The sequence below is a fragment of the Tursiops truncatus genome, chromosome 4, assembly GCF_011762595.2.
Source record: "Tursiops truncatus isolate mTurTru1 chromosome 4, mTurTru1.mat.Y, whole genome shotgun sequence".
Taxonomy (NCBI): Eukaryota; Metazoa; Chordata; class Mammalia; order Artiodactyla; family Delphinidae; genus Tursiops; species Tursiops truncatus.
The window spans coordinates 74592105-74617800 of record NC_047037.1 but is presented as its reverse complement, the minus strand read 5'-3'; the positions used below and the strand labels follow the sequence as shown (position 1 = coordinate 74617800).

The 25696-nt window shown below is 45.5% G+C and overlaps 1 protein-coding gene across 17 annotated transcripts in view; it reads left to right on the top strand.

Annotated features, from left to right (window-relative positions):
• The window catches only part of KALRN (kalirin RhoGEF kinase), a 645891-nt gene that overhangs the window by 157268 nt on the left and 462927 nt on the right, over nt 1-25696 (top strand). For all 17 annotated transcript variants that reach the window (XM_033855735.2, XM_073804132.1, XM_073804131.1 and 14 more), the window contains exon 2: nt 23309-23383. In XM_033855735.2, the coding sequence (XP_033711626.1) occupies nt 23309-23383 (75 nt within the window). The remainder of the gene's footprint in view (nt 1-23308; nt 23384-25696) is intronic.

Genomic DNA, 25696 nt, shown 5'->3' with positions numbered 1-25696 from the left:
AAAGTCTGCTGTAAGGCACTTTTTCCTTCTACTCCTTATTCCTGAAATCTCAACAGAACAACGGTGTTGCCTTGCCATATTGGTCCCAATAGAAAGGTGTAGTTAGTGATGGTAAATGTTTCCAAGGAGGAATGAAAGCCCAGAGTATAGCATTTGTAGCATTTGCTGATTTCCATTGTGTAAATACTCCTATCTGTGGCAGATTTCAAGCTACCAACCTGTTTCATGACGAGCTGAGGAAAATCCTGACAATTACTGTTGACTCTTGAGAGCCAGAGCAGCAGGGTCCAGCACCACCAGGTGTATTTAGCTGTTTAAGGACGCACTCTCGTCAGTTACACGTTTTACGTAAATGAAAATCATTCTTACAGTTCTAGTTACCAGTTGTGTGAACTTGGCCAAATCGTTTGACTTCTATGAGTCTCAGTTTCCACACCCGTGAAATAAGGTAATGACATCTATCTTGGGAAAGAATATGAGAGGATTTAATGAGGTAATTACTATAATCATAATATACATATATAATAACATATATTACAATTATTATATATGTATATGGCATATGTTAGGTGTGAAGCAAATGATTATTCCCATCTGTGGCAGGATAGAGACACAGAGTTGAGAACAGAGGAAGATTTGAACTTTGCATCTAAATGGAAACACGTGCTGGTGGTTGCCCATGCAGCTGGAGCTAGGCTGGGTGAGAGACAAGACCAAGGATTTAGATTTGGGAATCAGAATGATAATAGTGCTTTGTGTTGATATCGATCTCTGAAATGTACCTGGTACTTTCACATGTGTTTGTCAGAGGCGTGGGAATGGATCAGCTCTTTCAGGGAGGAGGATGGAGAGCCCAGCTAACTACTAAGTCCTAAGTAGTTCTAAGTCCTCCCGAATTTCCCCCTTTTCTATGTTAATTGTTCTCCTTCTCTTTGAAGTTCTCCCACAGTTTTGGTACCCACATCACTGCCATGTCCTTCTTGATTTTGAAAGAGACCTGTCCACCCTTTACACATTAACACTAGACAGAAGATTTTGGAATGCAGAGAGCAAGTAATTTCTTCAGTCTGCACAGTTTACCATCATGATATTTCACCCCAAATTATGTCAACGATGTCAACATTGTTCTCTGCTAATGGGTCAGCATAGGTTAACTACTGTGATAATCTGCAAATATCAGGGGTGACGTAATAGAAGCTTATTTCTTGCTCATGTCACGGTCTGCTCCAGATGTTCCACTTCTATTCAGTGACTCTGCCATACCTTGGAGTCCTCTAATGGAGCCTCTGCATTCAGCCTTCAGAAGAGGGCAGAGAGTGTGGAGGACACACGTGTGGGACGATTTCAGGGGCCAGTCCTGGAAGTGGCGTATAACACTTCTGCCCACATTTCATTCGCTAGAGCTCAGTCATGTGACTGCTCTGAACTGCAAGAGCAGCTGGGAGATAAAAGAGTTGTGTCCTTCAGAAGAGGGAGTGGGCTTGGTGAGCAACCAGCCAGTCTCTGGCCCAACCGTACGTGGCTTGGTGGAGACAGTTGCCACCATGGATATCGGACAACCCAAGTCACCACAGGAGACTTCTTATGCTTAGCGTCTAGGGTTTCCTGGGTAGTATAGCACATTCCCACAGTCAGACACAGATTTCCTCTAAGTTGGATTTACAGTTGCTGGATTTACTGTATTATGCGAGTTCCTGAACTTCCCAGGACTGGAGTGTTTTACTGACTGTACTATCTGGTTTCAAGTTAACACTTGAAGTTGGTAATAATATTTGCTGTTGTGTTTATACTTACCATGTCATTAACAGTCAATGGGGTGGGGAGGTTCATGGGAATTCTCATTTTAATTTAGCCAATTGTTGTTGACTGAAATGCTTCAGACAGTCTTTTATGGGTTGTTTTAGTCACTTGCTTCCATGAAGAAAACTGCCTTCCCACTTCAGATCAAGATTGGCTTTGGTCCTTTTGAAAGGGTTGGCAGAATGTCTGGCTGAGTGCTCTGGGACTGCTGGGCTCGCCTGGAAGAGGCAAACAGTCAGCAGTGAAATACATGGGAGCCAGTGGAACATCGCAAAAGAAAGTTTCCTTCAGGCCAGCATCACCATCCACCATCCACGGTGGGGGAAGGAGATTAGGGCAATCCTGAGAGCGGGTGTCAGCAGAGACTACCCTCAGGGTCAGGGTAGTCTATGGTCCTACACTGTGGGGCCATCCATCCATTCCTGGCAGGCCCTCAGACACTGACTTGGGGGCACGGAACTAAGACACTTCCCTGCAGCCTGCTCTAGGAGAGGGGCATGGCAAAGGATGAGCAAGGTCCTAACTGGTCAGGTGGGGTTTCAGAGCTCGGTGCTAGCTTCAGGGGACTAACTACAGTGCTCAGCAGGAAACTGAGGCAGAAGCTCAGCAGTCTGGCTGTCCTCTGACTCCACAGAAACTCAGGCACTGGAGGCCCATCCCAGACACATCCAACTGTGTGTCTGGGGCTGCCCCAAACATGGCTCCATGGCAACCCTAAAGGGATTGACGCTCCAGATGTGCCTTGACCAGGGTACTTGGGAACTAGATGAGATAGATCCATATGGCACGAGGGTTTGTACACAGGCTTTGGAATGGTGTAGACCTGAGTTCAAATCCTGATTTCATCCTTTCCTAGCCCTGGAACTTTGGGTAAATTATTTGATCTCTCTAATCTTTAGTTTTCATCCATAAAATGTGCAAATAATATATATATATATATATTCCATAGGGTAGTTGTGAGACTTAAACAACATCAGGTAAGAAAGGCACTTAGGGCATCCACCCCTAGGTAGTAGCCTTTAATCAGTGGTAGCAAAAATTTACTGCAAAGTCCCACAAAAGCAGCAAGAACAAAATAGCAGCCCGGCAGGGCTTGCAAAGGCAGGAGCTGAAATTTGGGCTCTTGGGATGCTTGATTTACAAAGCCTGTGTGTTGTGAGGTACGCTATCACCCAGGGGGGTGGAGGTGCCTTGCTTATGCCTGCTGGTTTTAGCTCATTGCCTAGAATACTTAGCTCATTGCCTAGAATATAACAAGTACCCAGTAAATACTAGTTCCCATATTTCATTGATTCTGAGATTCCCTTTTCCCCTCACATTTTGCCATCTCTGAAATCAGGATGCGACAGATGAATGGATAAAGAAGATGTGGCACATATATACAATGGAATATTACTCAGCCATAAAAAGAAATGAAGTTGAGTTATTTGTAGTGAGGTGGATGGACCTAGAGTCTGTCATACAGAGTGAAGTAAGTCAGAAAGAGAAAAACAAATACCGTATGCTAACACATATATATGGAATCTTAAAAAAAAAAAAAAAAGGTTCTGATGAACCTAAGGGCAGGACAGGAATAAAGACGCAGATGTAGTGAATGGACTTGAGGACACGGGGAGGGGGAAGGGTAAGCTGGGACAAAGTGAGAGAGTGGCATGGACATATATACACACAAAATGTAAAATAGATAGCTAGTGGGAAACAGCCGCATAGCACAGGGAGATCAACTCGGTGCTTTGTGACCACCTAGAGGGGTGGGATAGGGAGGGTGGGAGGGAGACGCAAGAGGGAGGAGATATGGGGATATATGTATATGTATAGCTGATTCACTTTGTTATACAGCAGAAACTAACACACCATTGTAAAGCAATTATACTCCAATAAAGATGGTAAAATTGAAATAGCAAAGCAAATTATCATACACTATTGTGTGAACTAAAAAAAATATACTCATAGCCTATAGAAAAGAAATCAAATGTTCATTGAGTATCTTATGAGCTCTGAACATTAATTTTATCAGTCACCTTAACTGAGCTGGTAGAACTCAGAGTAATTCTTTTCCTTTTCTCACGTATAGTTGGAACTTCAGGTGGTGAAAATATGCAGGGGTAAGGCAACTCTACTTCAATTTAAAATAAAAGAAAATAAATATCCAGGGGCCTGGTCTTTTCCCAACCTCCGTAGGCAGCTAATCTCTCTTTCTTTTGGTCTCATTTTAACAAATGAACCTTTATATTAAAAAGGATTTCTTTACTAGAGGCTGTACATCCAGAAATTTCTAAAACATTTTTTTTTATTTGGCAAAAATGTTCTTAATCAGGTTTTTACTCAAGATTTTGAATAGAGCAGAACCAGTCAAGCCTGTTTGCACAGGGGCTTTCTCCTTGACAGAATGTTCACCAGTCTTTTTTTTTTTTTTTTTTTGACGTTACGCGGGCCTCTCACTGTTGTGGCCTCTCCCGTTGCGGAGCACAGGCTCCAGACGCGCAGGCTCAGCGGCCATGGCTCACGGGCCCAGCCGCTCCGCGGCATGTGGGATCTTCCCAGACCGGGGCACGAACCCGTGTCCCCTGCATCGGCAGGCGGACTCCCAACCACTGCGCCACCAGGGAAGCCCTTCACCAGTCTTTTGAGGGACTTCTCACCTTGTGATGTGTTGGACTGCGGGCTTACAAAGCCATCGGACAGGATGGCTTCTCACTGTAGCATAGCAGCCTGATTTCCAGTATGACCAATTAGCTTTTCATTGGCTTGATGAAGGGCTTGATTGGACACTACAAAGTAAGCAGACACACAGGGTTTCAAATTGCCTCTTGAAAACGAGAGGTTAGTGAAGACTTTTTTCCCACTAGGGAGCGTGAGGATTTCCCTTCTCCTTTAGGCTTCTTGGCCTCCTGCACAGCTACCTCCCGAAGTGGCTGAGGCTCAAAGGCCTCTGTGTGAGGCTTGGCAATTAGTAACTGAAAGCTTTGGTACCCATGGGAAAATTTGGTCAAGTTTCAAAAATTAATAATCATACTTTTTGAAAAAAGAGGTGAGGAGACAGGGGCTACTTGTCTTTTCCCTAGGCTCCTGCGCTTAGACCAAGGAAGGCCATCTCTCTGGCTCCCTTGCATGGCCAATCTGTGTTTCATGGACTCGGGGTCCTTGCTGACTGAGCCTCTTGTTGGTTGTATCATAGGCTATTCTTTCAGTCATTCAGTCATTGGTTGTGGGATATGGAGAACATTCCCAGTACATTCCAAGGGAGCACTTGACACAGACCCTACCCTCAGGAAAATTTTTTGTAGGATATCCATCCATCTAAATGATTTGCACTGTCACTAGAACTTTTCTGCAATGATGGAAATGTTCTCCGTCTGTGTTCTTCAATATGACAGCCATTAGCTGCTTCAAATGTGACTGGGGAAATGAATTTTTAATTTTGTTTAATTAATTGATATTTAAATAGCCTCATGTAGCTGATGGCTACTGTGTTGGATAGTAAAGCTCTAAATTATCATCTACCCATCCTTGCATTTTAATGTGAACACATCTTTGGCGGGGGGTACACTTCAGGCCATGTGGTATGGAGCAGAGAATGCCGGACTAAGATAGGGTTTCTAGACTCATCGTGTGACCTTGAGTGCCTTCCCCTCACTGGATCTCAGTTTCCCTTCCTATAAATGAAGGACTAGCAGCCTGTAAGGGCTTTCTAGCTCTGACATTCCACTTGTTCTGCTCGGCCCCCGATGGGTGCTCTAGGAAGGGGCATGTTTTGTCACAGCCCAGTGCTCTGAGAAGGAAGGTTGTTGTCTCTGTTAAACCCACTGGCAGGGGCTGTTTGCAGAGCCACTGGGCATATTTAGGAGTTCTTTTCTGGATGAGGGTCGTGGGAGAGGGAGCTGGGAGTAAGTGATGCTTTACTCTGGGAGGCTGGTGAAGATGTGGAGGGTGGAGGCCCTGGCCCTATTCCTGGGATGGTGACTCATTTCTTTATGCATTCCAGAGGTTGCGAGGATACATTCAGTTGTCAGAAGAGAAAGGGGTTGGAAGAGGTGGCAGGACTCTACTGGGGCTGGCATTTCATGGAGAACTGAGACTGTCTGCCAGGTTTCACTCATCTGCTTGTCCTAGTGGGTATGCTGAGACAATTACACATGTAGGAATTCAAGGGTGTGTCTTTGTTTATTCTAACACAGTCCTCACCCCACGTGGGGAACCATGTTCCCTGTGTTCCCCAAATGGGAATGGGCACATAGCCACACAATTACCCAGCATCTAGTCCCTGAAGACTAGTGCCTGCCTTGAGTTCAGGGTTACAGTCAGCACAGTTATGTTCTCACCCCTGAGACCCTAGAGCACAGCAGGTAGATAGGAAGAGCCAGGCTTTCTCTGATCATGGTTGCCAAACAGGGGGCTACCTCTTTCCTGAGGTAGGTGGTAATGGTGGCAGTGGTGGGAGGGCTTTAGCTAGAACCTAAAAGCACAGGCATGATTCAAGACCAGAAAGGCGTAAAATCTATAATTGCTTCCCCAAACGTTTACAATAAAAGCATGATAACTAATACCTTGCTTTTGTATAGGGCTTTCCAGTTTGGCAACTACTTTACCTTAAATTTAATTCTTACTGAGGTAGTATTGAAATATCCACTTGAGGAAATTGAAGGCAGAGAGGGTGAGGAACCTCCTCAAAGTTGCGAAGTTTTTTTGGTTTGGTTTTTGGGGTTTTTTTTTTTGAGGAACTGTGGCACACCATGCGGCGTGTGGGATCTTAGTTCCCCGATCAGGGATCAAACCTGTGCTCCCTGCATTGGGAGCACAGGGTCTTAACCACTGGACTGCCAGGGAAGTCCCAAACTTGCTAAGTTGATATGAGTTGAACCCTGATTATCTAACTCCAAGTCTACTGTTCTTTTTGCCACCCCTTGGGGCCTAGAAGCTCTGTGAGTGGCACAGTCAAGAAGTGCTGGGAGAGGACATGTCATAAAGAGGTCCTCATCATGTAGCAGATGAAGATGCCAACAGACATCTAGCAGGAATAGAAAGCACAATAAGATGTCAGGCTGCGGGTGATGGATTCATTCTCACCAGTGAGCTGTTGGAGGGAAGCTGCTGGCTGCCTTCCCCCAAGCCTGTGGGTCCTTACCTTTTATCTGTGATCCTATCATGGGGTGGGGCAGGAACCTTAGTCCAACTCTAGGGGAGTGGCAGTGTGACACGAGTTGGGAGAACTCCCAGTGAGGAGGCTGCCTGCTTTCCTATTCTGTGGTATTTCTGCTGACTGAAAAGCACGGGGCCACTTCTGGGCATTAGAAATCTCATAACTCTCATGCCTGTTCTGGGAAGGCTTCCTGGAGGAAGGGGGACTGACAGCACAGGTCAGACCATTTCTAGGGCCGTGCTTCTTTTGGGGTGGGGGATTAACCCCAAAGAGCTAGTTACAGAACATGCAAATAAATTAAAAGAGAGACCTAGATGAAGAGCGTGGAGATTAAGAGATCAACGAGGCAGAGGATTGTAAAATCCAGACAAGAGGAAGCAGAGGTGGTTTATTACAAATTTGAATTTTGGATGGTTCTTCATATGGTCTTCACATAATTATACAGCTTTAAAATTTTAATACATATTCATTGAAGAAATTTTAAAAACTATAGAACAGTATAAAGAAGAAAATAAAATATCTTAATAATCCCCACAACCCAGAAATATATTATATCCATATTTGGGATCATACCAAGTTGATATTTCTGAAGGTTAAAAAAAAAAAAACCAGTTGAGCCTCAGCAATTTCATAAGATCCAGCCTAATGTTTGTATAGTACATGTATCATTAGTATCCTGTTTTTTACTTTACATATTGTGAGCATTCTTCCATGAAATTATAAGTTACTCAAAAATAAAAATTTTAATGGCTGATTGGTGTTTCATTTAGAGCTATCTCAAGTTTATCTAAGTAATCCCCTTCTGTTGGACATTTAGGCTGTTTGCAGTTTGGGACCACAATAAAAAGTGCTGCTTGAAACCCCTTCTCCTCAAATATTTGCCGTCATTTTTCCTTAGTTCCTTAGATGGACATCCAGAAGGGGAACTGAATTACTAGGTCATTGATTATGTATATTATTATTCATGATTCATATTACCAAATTGCCCTCTGGAAAGGTTGCTGTCATTTTAAGTGCACTGGCAGGGATGTGGGCAGAGAGGGCTAGCCCTGAACTCTTGCCAGCATTGAGGATTGTTGCCTTTTCAAAATCTTTGCAAATTTAAAGAATTTTAAAACATCTCATTATTTAGTTTGCACTTCCTTGATTACTAATTAGGCTGACTACTTTTTCTTGTTTAGTGCCATTGCTTCTTTTTTTTGAAATGTATGTTTATATTCTTTGCCTGTTTTTCAGATAGGGAGTAGTATTAATCCTTTGTCAGATTTGTTGTAAATATGTTTCCAGATTGTCATTTACATTCTAAATTTTGCTTATACCCTGATGTACAGTTTAAAAATTTCCGTAGACAAAATAATAAATATTTTCCTTTCTTATTTCTTCAGTGTTTTCATGTCTAGCTCTTGCTCATTCAGGGATCAGTTAAAAACTCACCCATATTTTTTCTTACAGTGTTTTTTTTTTGTATGCCATTTTTAAGATTGGGTTTTCTACTCTAAAATTTATTTTGGTGTATAGTGTGAAGCTATGAAGATTAACTTGATTTTTCTTTTCCAACTAGTCTATTTTTCCAGTGCCATTTATTGAATAATTCATCTCTTCCCATTTCTTTAGATTCTTCCCTTATCAGATATTAGGTTCTTAAATATGTCAGATCTATATTAGGTCTGTTAATCAGACTCCATTCATTTATATGTTAATTCTTGTGTCTGTGCCACCTTTAATAATTGTACTTTAAAATATATATTTTTTAATATCTAGGAGGGCAAACCCAACCCATTATTCAACTTTTTTCCAAAACATGTTTAATTATTTTTATCAATGTATCCCTTCAAATGAAAGTCTAGTTGAAAATCCCTTTGGCACATAATAGGTACTTAGAGATTCATTCAACTGATATAATATTTAGCTTTTTAATCCAAAACCATGTTGATTTTATTTGAATTTTATTTTACTTGAATCTTCTTTAATGTCTTGCCTTCCTGAGATAAACCCTATTTACATATATGGAAAATCTTTAAATGGCATTTAATGAAAAATTAAATTTCTTTCTATAGCTTATTTGGACTTCATTTCTTTTAGTCGTAAGACAACTTTATCTGTGATGAATCGTAGCCACTTTTCTTTTTTATTTTTTTGCGGTATGCAGGCCTCTCACTGTTGTGGCCTCTCCCGTTTCGGAGCACAGGCTCCGGACGCGCAGGCTCAGCGGCCATGGCTCATGGGCCCAGCCGCTCCGCAGCATGTGGGATCTTCCCGGACCGGGGCACGAACCCGTGTCCCCTGCATCAGCTGGCGGACTCTCAACCACTGCGCCACCAGGGAAGCCCCGTAGCCACTTTTGTTTGCCATTGAATTACATCATAGAGTGAACAGCTGCATAACACAGTTATCCTAGACTTTAAATAAGTTTGCAGATAGTATCATAACCACAACCTAATCATTAAATGTTTTAAGTGCATGAATATTATATAAGGATCCCGTATATGAAAGATTAATATACAAAGAAGGGAATTTGCTCTATCTCAATTATTTCAAGAACAAATAAGAAAAATTGGACAGTGAAAAACATTAGAGAAACATTAACAACATTAGTCATAATCCTGTTTTCCAAAGATAATCGCTGTCTACTGTATGTGTATGGTTTTTATACACACACGCACACCAGTGTATATACAATGGGGATAAAGTTGTACATGCTATTTTATAATCTGGCTTTCTCACTTAACAGTATACCATGACATTTCCCATGGCATTAATTATTCTTGTACAGTGTCATGTTTAATGGCTGCATAGAGTGGATAGACCATGGTTGATTTTACCAATCCCCTGTGGTTGAACATTTAGGTTTCGTGTGAGTTTTCAATAGTATGAAGCCATAATGAATGTCATTACTCCCTACTTTAGCATTATTCTAGTCCTTGGCATATAAGCTGTATTCTGAGTACATGTGCATATTCATCCGTGGACAAGGCAGCCTCACGGCTCCCTGGTTGTGGCAAGGTCTCCTCTTCTTCAAGGACCTGGAAAGGAGCAAAGAGGACCAGGTTTCCCAGCCTCCTAGAGGTATTTTGCTCATTACTGGAGAAAATTGTAAGTATTGGAGAATTAATGAGAAAAGACTTTCAGAGAGCCTGGAACAGAGAATTTTAGCAGCGTGGAGCCATTTATTCTATGTAGCAAGTGGATTAAGGGTCCGATTCACCGGTGTTTGTATTCGCCACACCTCCAGCCTCCACACCTAGCTCTGTGACCTCTCTAGCCCTTTGTCCACTCTCAATGGCCTGACAGCTCAAGGCCAACCAAAGAAAAGACACACAGGGCATGGACTCCCCTCAGGCCTCTTGTTTCTCCCTGCAAGCTGCTGGGGCTCCTCACGGGGCTCTGAAGATTCTGCCCACAGGTAGATGTTAGGGCTACCTCATCTCAGATGGTGGCCTTGCTGCCGGGATGCATTTTCAGTAGGGGTCCTTCTCAGAAATGCCATCTGGACCAGTACACCTTTGTCTGGAACCCAGAGCAGTGGGGAGAGGAGCTGGGGAAGACGGGATGAGGCTGGCCAGCTACAGGCTCCAGCACATAGAGATTAGTATGGGAGGGGTGCCGGGGACCATAGCGCTCTGGACACAGGAGGAGGGGCAGGCACTCAACCAGCAGCTGCTCTCCCGCTGGAGACAGAGGCTTTCTTTTGCATCTGGAGAACCTGGCTATGGGAGCAGGAGTGGTTAGAGTACTCGTCAAACAGCCCAGATTGAGTAGGGGAGAGAAAGAAACAATGAAAATTCAGAGTAACTGCAAGAGGAATGTGAGCAACATGGCTTACAGGTATGGAGTGGGGAGGTGGAAAGGCCGTTATTAGCTGCCATTTTCTGAATCTACTCCATTCACTTACTCGTTCACTCATTCATTTATTTATTCACATAATCAACACTTTTATTGAGCATCTACTGTGTACTAGGCCCCATGCTGGGGCTACCAAGATAAACAGGAAGGAGGGAAGGAGTGTTATGTTGACATAGCATCAGCTATGTGTCTGGTACCTTCAAATAGATTTTCTCCTTTAATCATCACTACAGGCTGTGAAATAGGTATTTTTACCTCTGATGAGGAAACAGACTCAGAGAGGTTAAGTAAACTGTCCAAGGCACACAGTTAATAAGTGCTGGAGCTGGGAGTCAGACTTAGTTCTGTCTGAATCCAGAGCCTGTGTTTTGCTCAGGGCTGTGAGCTGCCTCTTGGGATGTTCCTGCCCTGGGAAAGCTCACCATGTGGTGCAAGATGGCTTGATGAGAGAATAGTGGCCAGGCTTGCTCTGCTGTGGCTGCCTGACCAGGAACACCTGAGAGCCTGTGTCTCATTCTGCCATGATCCAGCTCCAAGGGATCTTGTTAAATACGTTTGCAGACCCCCTCTGCCGGCTCTAATCTTGACCATAACCCCTCATGGTCTAGGAGGGATCTTGGGTAAAGTTGCCATCACTCTGCTAGCTGGGGTTAGAGGCCAGAGAAATCTTCAGTTAGGAAGGCTCCCAGGAAAGACACTGCCTAGGTATTTATAAAACTCATTTCAGGGACTTCCCTGGCAGTCCAGTGGTTAAGACTCCGTGCTTCCATTGCAGGGGGCAGTGGTTGCAGAACTAAGATCCCACGTGCTGCACAGCATGGCCAAAAACAAACGAACAAGAAACCAAAAAACTCATTTTGTGTTTAACCTCACTCCTTCTGGCCCTCTGTAACGAGAGAAAACCGCCTCTGAAGCTTATCCTTAGAGCATAGGATCTGGCGCATAGGCTTTACCTCCCACCATCTGCCTCAGATTCCTCTTATCCAAGCTAAGGAATCTAAATCATTTCTCTAGTTTCTCTTCCAGCCCAACCACCCTATTGGGTCTCAGCTAAACCATGAGTGTTAGTGGGCCATGAGTGAGGCAGGTGATGGGTGATAGGATTTAGTGGTTAGAACTCAAAGCAGACTGTAGGGTCTCATTTTGACTTTGCTTTAGACCAGTGGTTCTCTACCATTTAGGGAGCTATTGACCCTTTTGAAAATCTCATGAAAACTGGAATTACACAATTTTCTTCTCAGAAAAATGGGCACATATGGGTTTATATGCAATAACTTGAATGCAGTTTCATGAGGTTCAAGGCCTCCCCCACCACAAACTTTTTTTTTTTTTTTTTTTTTTTCGGTACGCGGACCTCTCACCGTTGTGGCCTCTCCCGTTGCGGAGCACAGGCTCCGGACGCGCAGGCTCAGTGGCCATGGCTCACGGGCCCAGCCGCTCTGCGGCATGTGGGATCCTCCTGGACCAGGGCACGAACCCGTGTCCCCTGCGTTGGCAGGCGGACTCTCAACCACTGCGCCACCAGGGAAGCCCATCACACACATTTTTGAGGGAAGGCTAGAAAGCCTGTTTCGGTTTACCAGGTGCTCCTGGAAGGTGCGGCTTAGTATGTCCTCTGGTGAGCAGAGTTGAAGGTTACCTAGGCAACCCTTTGCAGACAACACTTCCCCTCGCCCCAGCTCCTTGTTTTCCATATTCTGGAGAATTCTAGCTCCATGAGATATTCGGATTACCTTGGTTTCCTATTTGACACTTGACACTGTTTGCTTCTCTCTAAAGAAATATCAGGCATCATGAGTCTTCCTGATCCTGATCATTTCCTAGCTTAAGCTGGCTCCTCATTATGCTGGGTCTGTCACGGAAGCTTTGTTGCTTATCTCTGGCAAACACTAACTCATCTCTGTTACTGTGGAGAGGGTCTGGGTTGTAGGGGGAAGCCGTCACATCTTAGCTACTCTTCTCTGCTCCCTGAAACCTACCAGAGAAACCTCAGGACTCACTACTGTCCTGTCCAGTCCAGGACCTTGCTGAGGTTCCCATAACCCATTGCCTCTTCTCTAGCTACTGCTCCTTCACTTTTCAGACACTTTCTTAGGCCTTGAGTTTTATTAGCCCTTTGGGATTTTCTGAATATTTGTCCCTTGTATGTGTTTGGTTGGCCAGAAAGTTCGTTCGGTGAGTAAATATGTTGTTCAATAAAGTTCTTTGTGAAAATGAAAAATGTGTCTTTTACTTAAAAACTGAATGAACTTTTTGGCCAACCCAATACTTCTATCATTGTGTTTCTTACCTGATATTAAAATTACATATTGATGTGTCTGATTCTCCCTCTAAATTAAAAGTCCCTTAAGGTCAGGAACTCTACATTTTTTATCATTATACCCATAGTGACTGGGACTTTACTTGGTACATACAGATGCTCAATTAATATTTATTGAACTGAATTGGGTAGTGTTTAGATACCCAAGGTAATAACTTAAGGAGAGATTAAAAAATTCCCTAAAACTCTAGGAATCTTTCCATGGCCAACCCATCTATGTCAGTTTATCCAGAAACCTAAACATAGTATTGGTGGACATAAGGAGTTCATGCTGTCTCATTTCCATGGAAGGTGTATGTGTGTGTGATGTGATGTGATGTGATGTGCACAGACCTTTCTTTCTTGGTTACAGCAATTATTTGAAAACAATACCAGAAAAAGTCTTTTAATTCTCTCCAGTAATCTCTCCATGTCTGTGTCCTTCTTTCATATTTGTTTATCTCTCTGATACATCTTAACATCTCTTTTATCTCTCTTTCGCATTTGGTTCACATGTCCTAAGACAGGCTGGACAGCAGTTACTCTGATTAGCAGCTACCCAACTAGCTCAGGACCAAGGACAGCAGCACACACGTCCTTGAAGTGGGAGAAGGGGCTTTAGTTTGCTAAAGTTTGTTCAATAATATGACCTTTGGGTGTGGCCCTTCTCACCTGTCAGGCTGCACTTGCAATTCTGCAAACCTGGTTATTACTTTGGCCCTAGTTGTTCTATGTCTGTGGTGGACCTGTGTCCAATCTGTCCCTCTGGCATTGCTTCCACTGACGGGCATGGTAGTGAGACCAGGGCAGGAATGGCACAGCTGTGGAATCAGAAAGCCTGGAGGTGAGAACAGGGAGAAACTCTGGGCTGGGGTGAGAGAGACTGCTCCAGGAGCTGCCCATGAGGGTCTCCTGCTCTGAGCTCTGCAGTCAGCCATTGCTGCTTTACTGCTACCCACACCTGAATTTCAGGCCATGGGGGTGGGTGGGGGGAGAGGAAAGAGGCCTTGGGGATGTGCTGGGCCATTTCATATTTGGATGTCTACCTGAGTGCCTTCCATAATGGCAGAGGCCAAAGCTGACTTTTTATATCAACAGTTTCATTTTTAACTAAAGTCATAATGTCCTGATTAAATCAAAATTAAAATGCTATTGATGTGCACACTGGGGAAGAGTGAGGGTCCCAAGGAGTGAAACTTTTACATGTCTGAACTTCCACAGCACACACCTCCTGCCTCTGAGTACCTCTGTAACTCTCTCTAAACATATTATGGAAGCAAATATACTGCTAACGTTCAACAGCTGATTTATATTCAGCACTGATTCATCACTGGCAAATGTTTTGTGTTACTTGGAGGACCCGTCCAAGAGTAATGCTCAGTGTAAGAAAAAAAGACAATAAATCTACCACCCTCACCACCATCTGTGAGGCATGAGCACTTTAAATAACCTGATCAGTTAGCAAAGACTCTGTTAAAAAAAAAAAATGATGAGCAGGTATAGTCACTTCTGAAGTGGCCATTTTCTTGTGTCCAGAGGACATTGAGTGATGGCAACTTTTCTGGGAAGGGAGGGAGAGTGAGTGAACCTGTGAACCAGCTGAGGTCTCAGCTCAAGCTAATATTAAAGCTTGTGAAGAATAAACAAATGGTTTGCTCATTAGCTGGGCTTAGAGAGGTGTTACCCACATGTTTAAAGTGCTAATTATTAGTGATCTTTAATGGAGCTAATTTAGCGGTGGTAAGTGTTACACATTTCTGCTCTTCAGAAGTAGCCCATTAGCCAGGCCTTTATATCTAATATTGACTTTAGGAAGTTAATATTGAAACAGGCCACAATTAAGAGTTCACGTGAAGCGTGAGGGAGAAAGATGGAGGTGGGGTAAAAAAAAAAAAAAAGGCACAGAGAGGGACCAGGAGAGGAAGAGGCACAGCTGCTATTAATCACCTTTTGTGTGGAAGGCACTGTGGATGAATAAGATTTGGTTCCTGGGCTGCTCGTTAAGCACTAGCTGTGTGCCAGTCCCTGCCATCAAGAGCTTAGAGTCTAGAGAGGGATCCAGATGCAGGAGTGGAGATGGCATGGCAGTGAGGTGCCTGCCATGTGATGTACAGAGAAGGGAAGCCAGGCCCGCCTGGGGTCGGGATGGAGTTAGGGAAAGCACCCTGGAGAAGCGACACAGCTCACTATGGAGCAGGGCAGAAAGTGCTCATTGTGAGGGGTGACGTTCAAATGCATGTCAGAGTTCAGAGAAGGTAGACATTGTATCCCCATTGTGTAAAGACGGCTCAATCTGGCCATCATCGCAAGTCCCTGGCTACTGCCTCACACTGCATAAGGCCTCGTCAGTTTGTTTGGAAAAGCTTAGTACTTAGCAGTTGCTGAAAGAGGAGCCTTTATGTTTTTTTTCCTTCTCCCCTTTTGCGCTGAAATCAGGTGAGCTGAGGTTCGTGAATGTCCTTCTCTCAGAAGTCCCATGACCTGGTGCCGGGGTCGGTGAGAGCCTACCACACCATCGCTGCTCTGTGGCTGCTGCTCAAGGGGTGGGAGGGTGCTGCCAGCTGGTCTGACATTTGCAGGTGTCAGTGGGGTGATAGATCCCCAGCTGGGGAGAGGCAGTGGATCCCCATGCTGTGTGGTGCATCAGTTGCTGACACTAAGCTGCCCAGTCTCTTTCTCGGCCAGATTTATTCCTTCCGCTGAGCTCTGCACACACTTCCTGCCTCAGTGGCAGGAGTTTTAAGGAGAGCTCCAAGGAACATATTTATAGTCCCCGGAGGAGTTGCCTCAATAGCTCGTTAGCGTGTCTGTAAAGAGGAGACAAGACAGTCACCTCCGTGTGTGTGTGTGTGTGTGTGTGTGTGTGTGTGTGTGTGTGTGTGTTTCTCTCCAGCTTTTTGTCTCTCTTACCCTTTCCCCTCTCATTCTTGCCACCTCTCTCCTCTTGGGTTAATATAGGAGAGGGAGAAGGAGAGAAGGGACGGTGAGGGGAATAAAGATCATTGCCACTTTGCACCGATAGGTTCCCTCTCAGCCCAGCTGCACTGACAGCATCTTCTCCCAAGGGCTTTGCCCATCTAGTCCCTACAGAGAAGGGGCCATATCCTCAAGTCTCTTCCCTTTATGAATAAGTTCCACATTGCATCTTCAGGGTCTTCCACAAACTCTCAGCCTGCTTGCTGGCCTGGCAGGCTCCCAGGAGGTACCTAGCAGACAAGCATTCCTCCTGCTTCTCTTAGAACCTAGGGAAAAGATATAAAGAGGCCGAGTTCCAGTGCCCCCTGCCCCCCAGTCCACCACCCACCTCAGCAGGGGCTGTGTGTCCCATTCTCCCTTCAAGATAGAACAGAGTGTGACGTGGAGGTTGGAGTCAGCACCTGCTGGGTCCAGCTCTGTTCTGGAACCACAGCATTCCTTTGGGACCAGCCAGATTCCACCAGCTCTGGCCCTTGCTGCGGCACAGTCCAGCTCTCTGAGCTTCTGCAGGCGCTTGCAGACACATCGTTGCCAGGGACTTCTCGGGAGCCCACTCTACTGAGATTGTTCAAGTTCAGAATGAGATCACGGAGCCCACCCACCACCCCCATGCCCTCCTGTCCGTGGCTGTGTAACCCTGCTTTTCTGTTCAGTCTGTTCTCTGTCTCTAGCACACAGCTCGCTTGCCCCTTCCTCTCTGCCTTGGCACATACTGCTCCCCACCAGAGCACTGTTCCATTCAAAACCTAGTTCAAAGATCACCTCTTGGTGGGGCCACCCTGATGAACTGCCTCCAACTCACCCCTCTTACTCTCTGTCTTCGTAGGACCTGTGCGTGCTCAGTTTCAGTGCAGTGTTTCTTTATCCTCTTTGGCTTGACAGGCACTGTGTTAGGTGCTGGGGTAGAACACCGAGTAAGACATGGTCCCCACCCTTGGGGTGTCAGGGTCAGTTACTGGGGAACAGAATGAAAGCATAGAAATGCCATTCAGGAGTGACAGAGTACAAGGTACAGTCAGGGACAGCTCAACTTGATGGGGAGGTCAGGGAAACTGCCCAGAGGAAGTGATGGATTAGAGAAAGATTTAAGAGGTCGAATCAACAGAGCCAAGTGACTGGATCGATATTTGCAGTATAGGAGCGGGGGTGGGGTGGAGTCTAGGATATGCCTCCCAGTTTTCTGTTTGGGTAACTCAGTGGTTGAGGGCACCAGTAGTCAGGGTAGAGGGGATGCAGGACAGCCATGCTGGAGGCAGGATGGGAGGATCTTTACCAGAATCTCAGACTCTTAAGCTTTGTTGTTTTTTTTTCCTTTTAAGGGAACTTTATTATTTTTATTTATTTATTTTTGGCTGCGTTGGGTCTTCATTGCTGCGTGGGCTTTCTCTAGTTGCGGCGGCTGGGGGCTACTCTTCTTTGCGGAGCGCGGGCTTCTCATTGCGGTGGCTTCTCTTGCTGCGGAGCACAGGCTGTAGGCGCACGGGCTTCGGTAGTTGTGGCTCGCAGGCTCTAGAGCACAGGCTCAGTAGTTGTGACGCATGGGCTTAGTTGCTCCACGGCATGTGGGATCTTCCCGGACCGGGGCTCGAACCCGTGTCCCTGCATTCGCAGGCGGATTTTTAACCACTGTGCCACCAGAGAAGCCCCTGAGTTGTTTTTTTATAGAGTGTCTGGTAGCTTCCTGGGGTCAGGGGAAATGGGCATTAGGCATTTTATTGGGCAGGAAACTCTCAGAGGGCAAAAATTGGGTCTACCCTCCAAAGGAGCAAATTGCCTGAGATAAGCACTGTGTTCTCCTTAGATGTGGAGCTCCCTAGGGTGGGGGCACCTCTCCTTCCTCTGTTTGTCATCCAGTGTTGCCCAGTGTTCAGGGCTTTGCACCTATGGGTGGGAGTGCAGGTGTGATGAACAGGCATAAGCCTCCTGGCTGCTCTGTCCTCCAGGGCCATCTCAGAGATGGCATCTTTGCCTGTAAATATGATCAGTGACAGTGTTTATGGTACTGAGAGCAGTTAGAGAAGGCGGAGGGCTCTGAGGGTTGGGGTAGCTAGGAAGATTTGTTGTGAAATTAAAATATTTGATTCATGAGAGAGTGGTTTTAAGCTACCAGAATTCTGAGCAGTTTGGACAAGTGTTATTCATAAATATTCCTACTGCCAAAAAACAAGACATGGTCCAGTCACAATGCCCTGGAGGGGGATAGCCCTCCTGGATAGCCTTTTCATGCCAGAGCTGGATTTGAGTTCTGGGTCACAGAGTAATGGCTGAATCTCTGGAATCCTGGGCAGAGGGGAGGGGTCTTCCCATGGCGGGAGTGGGAGGGGTCATGACCAGAAGCACTAGGTCAGAGTTTAGAGGTTCTGCTTAGACTGGGATAAAGGATGCTTTTGTCTGTCTCTGCCTTTGAAGCAACTCTGGAATAGAAAGACATACTTTAGAGTATATCACTTCCCTAAACATGATGCATATTCATCACCTGGGTTTCTTGTTAAAATACAAGCTCTGATCTTGTAGGTCTGGGGTGGGGCCTGGGATTCTGCATTGCTAGCAAGGTGGTAGATGACGCTTGTTACTTTAAGTAGGAAGGATTTAGGACTCACCATTAGGAAGCCTTTCCTTTGGGCTCCCTGGCATTCTGTACACTTGATGTCTTATCTCTAATAATACCTCATTGTCCTGTCTGCATACCTATCTACCTCTGCCTGGAAGACCCCTGGAGAACAGCGTCCATTTCTTATTTGTCAAAGTATCACCACAGCCTAACGTAAGGCCTAGCACATAATAGGTGTTCAATAGAGAATTGATAAAAGAATGACCCTGGGAATAGGAAACTGTCCAAATAATGCCAAAACCAAGGTTCTGCCTACTGAGCTCTTGGAATTCTCAGCTCTTTTGTACAGCAGATCAGTCAGTGTTTCAGTGCCACTGTGATCAAGGCTCCCATGCTGGACACCACAGGGATGGCGTGGAAAGAGGAGGCAGAGACCTGAGCATTGGGAAATTTGCTGTCTCAGTGGCAAAACAGGGTTAGGGCCCATTGGATGCAACATTAGCATACTTACACAATAACCTCTAACTAAGTGCAAATTAAGGGGGTGTGACTGAGAACCAAAAGGAAACAAAGAGCAATCCATGGGTACCCTGGCAGCTTGCACCTCGAAATGCTCAACACTTACTTGCTTCTTCAGTTGTTGAAATCATGATTGCATCCTAAAGGAGGTTAGCATAGACAAGGCACCCAGCTGCCCTGGGAGACTCACTGCCATCCCAGAGCCACAAAACCACAGACAGGGCCTGTGACACAAGGGCTGGTCCTGCTCTTGCCATGTGGGGCCACACAGAGGCTGGGAGCCAGAGTGGGGATGGTCGGCACCTTCCAGCCACGGAGCAGTGACTAGGAAAATGTGAAGAGGAACAGGCAGCAGCACTGTGAGCATCACCCGTTTGGAGCGAGGAGGAGGTAAGAGTGGGGCTTGGAGAAGACCCGTGCTGGAGATCCTGGGGAGATGGCGGTGGTAATTTTTACTTCCCTAATAAAGGCAGAGCATTTCAGCTTTGCTAATTAACAGCACAGCAGGCTTGTAAATCTGACAGCAGCAGGACGTGAATGGGGTGGGATTAACACTGAACAGGGGAAGTGTGCCTTTGTCCTTAAGATAAAACACAGCATTCATGTTGGGCCAGGCCCATGGGAGCCCTCTGGTTCTTTCTTTTCCTGCAGTAACCCCAAGGGCACAGGGACCTTTATTTCTTCTCAGCCTTTCTTTAGAGGTAGCAAGGGGCCTAGGGTTTAGAGTCTAATAGTGCTATCAAATGTACCTTGTATCAGAGAGAGTAATTGCAGTTCATCATGTCTTCCTCCTTCAAGGTGTGTATGCCCCCGGAAGTTCTCCCGTCACTAGTCTCGCAGTTTGGTAACTTGGGCTGTCTGCAAAATGGGGTGCTGTGCCCTGAACATTCCAATCCCTAAACTGATTCCTGGGAAAGAATGGGCTGGGAGGCCAGGGAAGAGTTGTTATATCTTCCCAAATTGCAGTGAATCTTGCCAGGGAATTGGTTCCCAATACTTTCTTTCAAAGCATATTGATCTGATAACCTGAAGATCTTAAAGGCCAATAAATAGGAAGAAAGGGTTTAAAAAGTCTCAGAATACTAGAGCTGAGTGGTACTCTGGAGATCATCTGCTCAGATCACCAGCACTTGGTGTGACAGATGAGGCCACTGACCTTGTGCAAGTCACTTTAGGAAGGGTTAACATTTCATTCATGTATTTATTCTTGCATCAAATATTTATTGAATATTTACTATGAGTCTGCCCAGACATGTACCTGGGAGTGAAAACATGTTGCTGTTTCATTGGTCCTGTTTGAGTTAGCTTTCAGTGAAGTTCCCCTCTCTTATAGATTCTGACAGCTGGTTTCACAAGGATGGTGGGGGAATTGACACATAGAATCTTTAGCCAGTGCAAATAGGTTTTCTATGCAAGGTCACCAACTTCTGAGCTGCTGGGCTAATTAGTTTAGCTCTACTTGGCTTTACATAATAATGCATTATTGAAAAGTTATTTGTAATTCAATTTATTGGCAAATGAGAAACTAATTCAAACCACTAAGGCAACTTTTATTTGAAGAAACCCTGGAGCAAATCCTTTTATAATGTGAAAAATCTTGTTGCTGTTGGAAATGATTATCCCCTTATTTAAGGATTTTGTAAATCTGGACACTTTAGGTTTTCTTATGGTGGGCACACAACCTGGGAGATAGCTCAGCTGTGGTCTGAACGGGATGAGGGAAGACTCTGGCCTGAGAAGAGGAAGCCCCGCTGGGAATCTTAGACCAGCCCAACCCAAGATAGTGACATTTACTCGGGCCAACAATTGCAAGCTGCCTGGACAAGCTGCTCCCCTTCTCTCAGGTCTTGGAGTCTGGAGGGGAGAACAGAGAGGTGGGGCATGACGAGTGGGGTATGTAGGATGAAATTCCCAATTCCCTCTCTCTCTCTCCACAGGTGGGAGTGGGGAGAGGGCAGGATGGGGAACCTTTTGCTCCTTTTAGAGCAAATTTCAAACTCTTCCTTAATATCTGGGGACTGTGTGGAATTAGAGCCGTCTTGTATACTTTAACGTGGTAGGGGAAGAGAGGAAGAACGGTGGAAAAAAACAGGACAGGAGTTTAGGAGAGAAGAGGATTATGTGGATTCTTATTATACAGTAAAATCTCATTACTTTCCGCCTTGCTATTTTCAAACTTGTAAATAATCTAGACGAAGACAGGACTGAAGTTTAACTTTTCTTATTAAAATTTTTTTCTCTAGAAATTAATAGTGTACGTAGTGACGTAAAGGAGAGTGTATTAAAACTGATGTATAGGAAGACATAGTCCACATATGAAAATAAACTATTTTCATGCAGAAGCATCATTCTACTCAAGCAATTCATGTATTAAAGATGATCCTTATCTAGTTGGTAAGGCCTGATAGGACCCTTCCTTGCTCCAGAAGCTGAAACTTCTTATTGCATCATGGAGAAAATTTACCTATGATCTGTTTGTAATTTCTACAATAATTTATACGGATCCTAGTGAGGTTTAATTGCTTTCCTGTGTTGGAAGATAAAGTCAGAGCGTAAAGATCTGTAGAAACTAAGAAAGTCCAAAACCATGCTTATAGTTAGAACTTTCTTTTTTATGGTGTTATTGTTTTTCCTCTATTGCCCACGGTCTTCTCAAAGTGAGCCTTGCAGCTGGTTAATTCAGCATCAGCTACTCTGGGCCAGCTTGTAAAGAGAAGCAACTGATGAAAAAAAGCCTCACTGTCTTCATTTAGTGAAAAATGAAAAAGAAGAAATAGGTGAAAGGGTCAGAGGCCCTTTGGAAATTTGTTTTGGGTTAGGGTATGACCTCTGACCATGGACACTGGCATTCTGGGGATACGTCTCTTCTTCTCTTTGGCTGAGTGTGCAACTGTCTCATTTCCCTTCCCTAGGCCAGTGACCTTACTCCCAGGTCGTTGCCAGAATTCCTAACAATTTTGGATCCTTGAAATAGTCAAGTTTTAGGGATTGAGACACCCTGAGTGGGACCATCCTGTCCAGCACATTTCTCCCCTCTGTAAATTGTCAGGTTGGGACCAGAAGAGAGTAAGCCAAGTGGAGAAAGGCACTAGAAGGGGTGTCTGTGGTCCCTGGTTCTCTCTCACTGAGCTGACACAGGGCCGCCACTCTTCCGGGGTCCCTCTGAGCCATGTCCCTAGAGGCGGTACACAGCAGAGATTCCATCACAGCCTGCAGGGCTCTGAGTGTGGGCTGGCTCTCCCTGAGAGTCCTTGTGAGGTACTCAGGGTAAGTGATAGGGGTGCAGTGGGCTGGCCTGGAGCTTTTGTGAGTATGTGTAAGCTGAGTCCTCCCTTCCCACGCATCGCACACGGGGCTGGGTTGTCCTTTGCCTCCAGAGGCTGCTGTTCCTCTGGGCACACTGTTATTTTGCATTCTGTGTGAGCCCCAGGCCTCTGCCCCCAACCCTCTAACAGGAGCTCAGCTGGACTCCTGAAAGGACTTTCCAACTGAGAAGCGAGATTTAGGCAGAGAAAGAGTTGCTGAAGAAGGGAGGGTGTTTCCTTCCCATGGGATTGACATTGCTCACCAGCTGTCCATTGTGGACTGAGGACGGTGATACTGAAAAGGCGGGAGGAGAGGTGGGGAGGGGTTTTGCACTCAACTTTGCTTGTCACTTGGGGATTTTCACTTTTCCCATCTGTAAAATGAAGACTCACAGTTGCTGTGCCACATAGAGGAAAGGCAAAAAGAATTATTTAGGGCATTGTGGTCCATCTTGATGTTAATTAACCTGTTCAGCAGATATTTACTGAGTGTCTACTGTGTATCAGCCACTGTGCTAGCACTAGAAGTGCAAAAATGATTTCTAAAAAGCCCCCATCTTCATGTTCACAGCAACAAGGCTGTAGTTGTTGGCTCCAGGGCTTGGAGCTTTGTGTGTGTTTTAGGGGGTAACTTGGACTGGTCTCTCCTTGAAAAGGACCTGGAGGGCCATACCCTCGGTCACCCCTGTGGCCTGGCATCACGTGGAAGAGTCCTTTCTGTTGTGGAGCCTCTCCTGCTCTTGGGCTGGGCTGTGGGGCCTGAGCAAGGCATTACTTTCTGGCTCATGATGGGGTTGGGAAACTAAGGGTGGAACTGAGGGATTCAGCCATTTGGCCTCTTTCACCCTTATTCTTTCTGTTTTGTTCTCTGACAGGGTCTTTTCGGAATGATGGTTTGAAAGCTTCTGATGTCCTTCCCATCCTAAAGGAAAAAGTGGCCTTCGTGTCTGGTGAGTGTCTACGGAAGCTTCCTTTATAGTGGACCTAGAGAAGTTGTGTGTGTGTGTGTCTGTGTGCATGCGTGTGCGCAGGCACTCACTTCTTTGTGTGCTAGTGAGAGAGAAGTGGTGGTGGAAGCGATGCTGTCCCCTGCAGCTGCTTCCTCTCTCCAGAGGCAGGCAGAAAGGGCAGGGAGCCCTCTGGTCCCCACTGGGTGTCCTGGAGGATGTTCACAACAGAAGGTGAGTGCCCTCCCCGCATCTTGCACCCACACACATCCACCTCACCCCGCCCCACCCTCCCAGGCTTTTCAGGGCCGCAGGAGCTGCTGAGGCCCCTCTGAGAGATGCTCCAGCTGGAGGGGTCTGTCCACTTCACACAACCCCAGAGGTTTTATTTGGGTTCATCTCTGAGTGGGTGGAGAGGAGATTTACATTTTTTCTTGCTCCTCCTTCTCTCTCCTTCCAGCAAAGGGAACTCAAGTGAGTTATTTGTGTCTATTTATTTATTTTTCTGAATAGTACTCATTTCTTACTTCTCTCTCCAACCCATCTTATGCACCTGGCCCCTTTAATGTCTAATTCAGGTGTTATCAAACTGTAGCCTGTGTTTTGCTGCAGGCCAGCCACCTGTTTTTGTAAATAAAGTTTTACTGGAACATAGCCATGTGCATTCACTTAGTAGTGTATTAATTAGCTTCCTATTGCTGCTGTAACAAGTTGCCACAAAGCTTGGTGGCTTACAGCAACAGAAATGTATTCTCTCACAGTTACAGAGGCCAGAAGTCCAGAATCAGTCTATTGGGCTGAAGTCAAAGTTTCAGCAGGCTGAACTCCTTCAGGAGGCTCTAGGGGACAATTTGTTTCTTGCCCCTTCCAGCTTCTGGGGGCTGCCAGCATCCCTTGGTTTGTGGCCACATCACTCCCATCTCTGCCTCCATGGTGGTATTGCCTTCTGCTCTTCTGTCTGTGTCAAATCTCCCAATGCCTCACAGTAAGGATACTTGTGACTGCACTTAGGGCCCACTCAGATATTCCAGGATAATCTTCCCATCTTAGGAGCCCTATCTGCAAAAGCTCTTTTTCCAAATAAGGTGACATTTACAGGTTCTAGGGATTAGGACTTGATATGTTTGGGGGTCATTATTCAGCTTTTTTACAAGTATTGTCAATGGCTGCTTTGTTACTGTAACAGCAGAGTTGAGTAGTAGTAGTTCTAGCAGAGACCAGATGGCCACAAGCCTAAAATGTTTACCATGTGGCCCTTTAAGAAAAAGTTTGGTGACCACTAATGTAATTGAAGCCAAACTATAAGGTGCACCAACATCACTCTGGGTGCCAGTTCTAGGGCATTAATATAGGCCTCCTGGATTAGAATCTCTGGCAGGGACTGGGGGAATGGCAGTGTGAGAATAGCGAAGGATCATATTTTAAGAAATACATCTAGGTGCTTAATACACATTCGTGGATTGAGCCTTTGTTTCTGGATGATTCTGGTCATATACAAGGAGTGGCGATTCAATCACAGTGAAAGAGCCAGCACAGCCCCACAGTGTGGGGGTTCACCCTTGCTTGTTGGTGATAGCCAAAATGGAGAGAAGGCAGAGAGAGGAAGGGGGTTTGAGGAAGGAAAAACCAAGTAGCAGGTGTCTCCCACCTGACCAGAGGGAAGAGGCGAGAGAGCAGAGTATGTGATGGGAGTATATAAGCCTTTGAAAGGTACAAAGTGCATTGCATATTATTATTATTATCATTAGTGGTAATAATAATATAGTGTTTTGCTATTGTTTTTGCTGTTAGAGAGAGTGGCTGGGAAGCTGCCTTTCCTTTCCCCATTTAGTGTTAGTTGCTGGCATATCTTGTTAGGTGGTGAGCCCCTGTCACTGAAGATGCTGAAGCTCAGGCTGGTCCCTTGGCAGGATCACGTGGCAGCGACTTCAGTATGGGGAGAGGTGGAAGCCAGCCTCCAAAGCCTTGGATCTGGGTGCTTGCTGAGCATGTGGGAAGACCTTGTATAGAAGTCCTGGGGCTGCTGGGCAGCACCAGGCCTCTGACTTCTGCTGTTGCCCATCATCTGGGTTCCCAGGACATGGCCCACAGCTCTATAGGGAGCCGGAGCAGATATTTTCCTTTTATTCTTTAATGCCTTGAGCCTATTTAACCTATTTAACCCGGTGTCCTCCCTCTCCCTGGGTGTCCTGCTAATTCTCCCATTCTCTATGCCTGATGCTTCCTCTATCTGCAGTGCATTCCCCACACCTTCTGCCAGTTTGAGCCTTTCCTCTCCGTCCCAAGTCAGTTCCCACTTTGCCTCCTCTAGGAAGC